We start from the raw sequence: 4037 nt of genomic DNA on the forward strand, positions 1-4037 counted from the left end.
GTCGAACAGTCACAAACTCCTGCAAGACCGTTTCAGGCTGGACATAAGGAAGAATTTCTTTACTGTCTGAGCCCCCAAGGTCTGGCACAGCCTGCCATCGGAGGTGGTTCAAGCACCCACACTGAACACCTTCAACAGTAAATTGGATGCTTATCTTGCTGGGATCCTGTGACCCCAGCTGACTTCCTGCCCTTTGAGTGGGGGGCTGGACTCGATGATCTTCCAAGGTCCCTTGCAGCCCTAATGTCTATGAAATCTACGAAGTCCATCAAACTATCTTACTGGACTGTCAGAGCTCCCCTTTCTGTATCACCTCCATAAACTTATCCCAGCTCCTTTAACTTTCTCTTATAACTCATGTATGCTCTATCCCTCTACCTTCCCCAACATACACAAACAGTACAGTATTGTACTGTAGACAGGTGGCATATGGGCTGTCAGCTCCATTTTTGTTACACCGAGAATGAAGAAACATTATGGTGATAGAAAAAATATGTATTTTTTTCAACAACATGAAAATTCATATCGTTCAAATGCTGTGTCCATTAAACCTTCATCATTTTCCTTTAGAATTTAAACTTTAAAAATCTAATAGAAATCTTTCAATTGGTTGGTCAAACGGTTTTCCAAAATATTTGGCATATACAGTGACTTAATCACACCCATACAGAAACATTAAGTACTACTTAATTTTACAAAAATATGGCTTAAGAACAATTAACTGAAGTGTCTCTCCACTGCTGATTAATTAAGAAGAGCAATTATGTCATTTAGGGTGTTAACTGCTAATTACACCATAAAAGACCTTTGTCAAGTTGATTTTAAGTGAGATATTAAGTATAACACTCTGCTGTAATTTTATACACTAAAAACACAACTCACAGACATTCCATGCTTGCTCACAGCTGAGCAACTATAATATTCAACTAAGTGATCATAAACACCATGCAATCGAAATTTAACTGTACAGAACATTAGCAAGACCATGCAGAGTTGACATACAGTCAGAAAATTAGTGAAGAATACACACGTGGAATCATATAAAGAAGCCATCCAAGTTGGTGTAGAAAAGCTAGGAATCTGTGGAAGATTAAGAGGCAAACTTGGAACTTTTGGAAGAGCTACATTGGGAAGACTGTTGGTGATGCTCCTGTGAAGAAAACAATGTAGGAACACAATAAAAATAGAATTTCTAGGACAACAGGGGAGCAAAACCAGATCAGACAGAAAGATAAAGCCATGTGGGTTAGACCTTCAAGGAAACACTTACTTGACAGGTTGCCATGATTCTTGTTCAAGACCTCTGTGAATGGACTGAGCGATAGATGATTCCATGAGATCAATGTAGCGGATGACCAGGGGAACAAAAATTTCTTGCAAGTGCTTGTGAAACTTTCCATTGCACAAAAATACTTTAAAAAACAAACAGAAACAGTCCACATTTATTTATCAAGCTGTGATCCATTTAGTTAATATAGCAAAAAGAATTTCCTAAAACATTCCAGTACATAAATAGTTCTAAGAGCAGTGATAGATAGCACGACCCCTTTTCTGCAATGGACTTAATATCAGACTCTTTGCTTTTGCTTCTAAACAACTAACAAATACAGAATTGGGCCGTGATTAAACAAAGCACTTAAGCATGTGCTTAACTGTCATTAATTATAATGTCATTTCATTCTAATACTCAGACCTATACATCAGGGAATTCTTACCTTTAAGAAAATGCTTAACAGTTTCACTGAATTGGGGCTTAGTAATTAGCTTGCTCTAACAGAATATTTAGCTACTAGGTCAGTGAACAAAACAAAGCAAGATATATATCCTATTAGTCATGAAGAAATATCCAATCATTACTCTTTAATTATCTTACATACATGTCCAAAAGCCACAATCACGAATAGCTCTGTACAAATAGACAGATCCTGCAAACACAATGACTGTGGCTAATGTCTGAGAGAGGATGGTGACTATGAATATCATGCACACAGCTTGACTTGAAGAATATTTTTAATGGTTCAAAAACTACATCAAAATATAACCTCCTCTACTCCAGTACAAAAAAGTGGCTTTTGTTTCTTTCATTGTCTCTTATTTTTATATTTTTTATTTGTGAGCATTTTCTTTCTCCTTCTATATGGAGTATCCCCAAGTATTCCCTTATCTAGAATCACAGCATTAGTACCTTTCAAATGTTTACATTAATATATATTATATATATAAAAACCAGTCAGCACAGACTGTAGACCCTCTCCCCACCATTGTTTTTATTCCTGGGAAAGGCTTAAGCCATGCAGTACATCTGGAAGACATGGAAACTGTTCGGGAAACATTTTCACTATGTCCTAGGGCCCTTCTACACGTACAGGTAAAGGTGCAATGGGATCTAATGAGCAATTCACACAATCCCAGGTTCCCCCTGCATCTGCTCCCATGCAGCTGATGGGACTCAGCAGGTTTGCAGATGGACAGGGCTCACAGCAGGGGCAGCGGGGAGAATGCTGCAAGCCCTGCATTTATGAGGCTAGCAACAGCAGCTGCAGACTGGCAGCAACGGCAGCGTTTTCTGTGCTGGCCCTTCTATGTTCTCTCCAGCCAACAAAGCTGCTCCCACTGCCCCTGAGGAGGCTTGCAGGGGTGGGGAGAAGACAGTGTTTTCCCTGCTGCAGTTCCATAGCTGACAACACTGCCACCACTGTGAACCTTGTCAGCTGTGGGGCTGTCAATGGGTGGTGCACCCCTGTGGCTGGGAGCCCCTCAATTGATGGGGCTCTCAGCCACAGGGGAGCACTTGGTCACACATTCAATTAATGGCATGATTAGAACAAGCTATGTAGGTTATTGCATGTTTTATCATGCAATTAATTGGCTGAACATGTAGGTGGGTCACAATTTAAGACATGATTAACATGTATAGAGAGGGCCCTAGTTTCATCCACTGATGTCAGTAACACCAGGGACTGCTGAGGGTTTAGGCATAATATTGTTATTTCAAAGTAATGATCTGAAGCCAAGAATTATTTTCATTAGAAAGAGATGCTATTAACCACCTTTATATTCACCTCTTTGCAAAGCGATATGAAAAGTTTTAATTAGGTTATTTTGCCATAAGTATTTGTACATTAAGCATTTCATTTTTTAATAGGACTTTAAAAAAGTGGCAGCTTTTTATTTTAATATCTTGTAAAATTAGCAAAATAGTAGTCAATAATATTATGAAATAAAGGGATTGATCCTTAGCACAAAGGTGTGTACATACATAGAAATTCAGTGTTCCAAGCCCAAGGACCACCCCAGCAAAGACTTGAATACCCCTAGCCTAAGAGACAAGGAGAAGAGGAGTATCAGCTTATGATTAGAAAGGAGGCAGTTTCAAACCCTACACTGTTAAGAACTTAAAGCTGGCATTGTCAAGTTTTTCTGAAGTCAACATGTCACTTTTCAGGCAGTCATTGAAGACAATGTAGGACTGGCATAATATAATCACAGGTGCTTGAAGACGTGAGCAAGCACGCTATTGCTTTCTGAACAAGCTGTAGAGATGCCCTACTGTAAGCTCTGCTCAGAGGGAATTACAATAATAAAGCTTCATGGGCAGGAGGGCATGTGCTACTATTGAGAAGCCAGAATGGAATTAAAAAGGGGCACAACCAGTAAAAATTGAACACTGAAAAAAATGGTCATACTATACTGATAGTCAGCTTTGCAAGAAAAGGAAATTATCTAAAATAATGCCAAGAGTTTTAACTTGCCTTTATCACCATACAAATCTTACTTAGAAGTGATATACAGGTTGTAGCCATATTGGTCTATAGGCAAAAGGAACTGGAACTCTTGGCAGAGGTGACATCTTTTATTAGACCATCTAGATATATGCAATAAAAACCCCTTTATTTGCAAGCTTTTGGGCACACACCCTTCTTTAGGCATAGAAGAATGCAAAGATTGTAAAATTTCTCATAGGAGAAATTTCTCATGGCCACCTCCCCTTGCGGAGTCTGCTCCCTACTGGGGTCTCTGGTGCGCCAGCTGGAGGA

The 4037-nt window shown here is 39.3% G+C and overlaps 1 protein-coding gene across 1 annotated transcript in view; it reads right to left on the minus strand.

Moving 5' to 3' along the window:
* CADPS2 (calcium dependent secretion activator 2) overlaps positions 1–4037 on the minus strand; it is a gene marked incomplete at its 5' end in the record, with an annotated part of 600328 nt that overhangs the window by 62098 nt on the left and 534193 nt on the right. The window contains one exon of the mRNA XM_019543957.1: positions 1271–1412. Within this exon, the coding sequence (XP_019399502.1) occupies positions 1271–1412 (142 nt within the window). The remainder of the gene's footprint in view (positions 1–1270; positions 1413–4037) is intronic.

The sequence above is a fragment of the Crocodylus porosus genome, unplaced genomic scaffold, assembly GCF_001723895.1.
Source record: "Crocodylus porosus isolate Cpor-Errol unplaced genomic scaffold, CroPor_comp1, whole genome shotgun sequence".
NCBI lineage: Eukaryota > Metazoa > Chordata > Crocodylia > Crocodylidae > Crocodylus > Crocodylus porosus.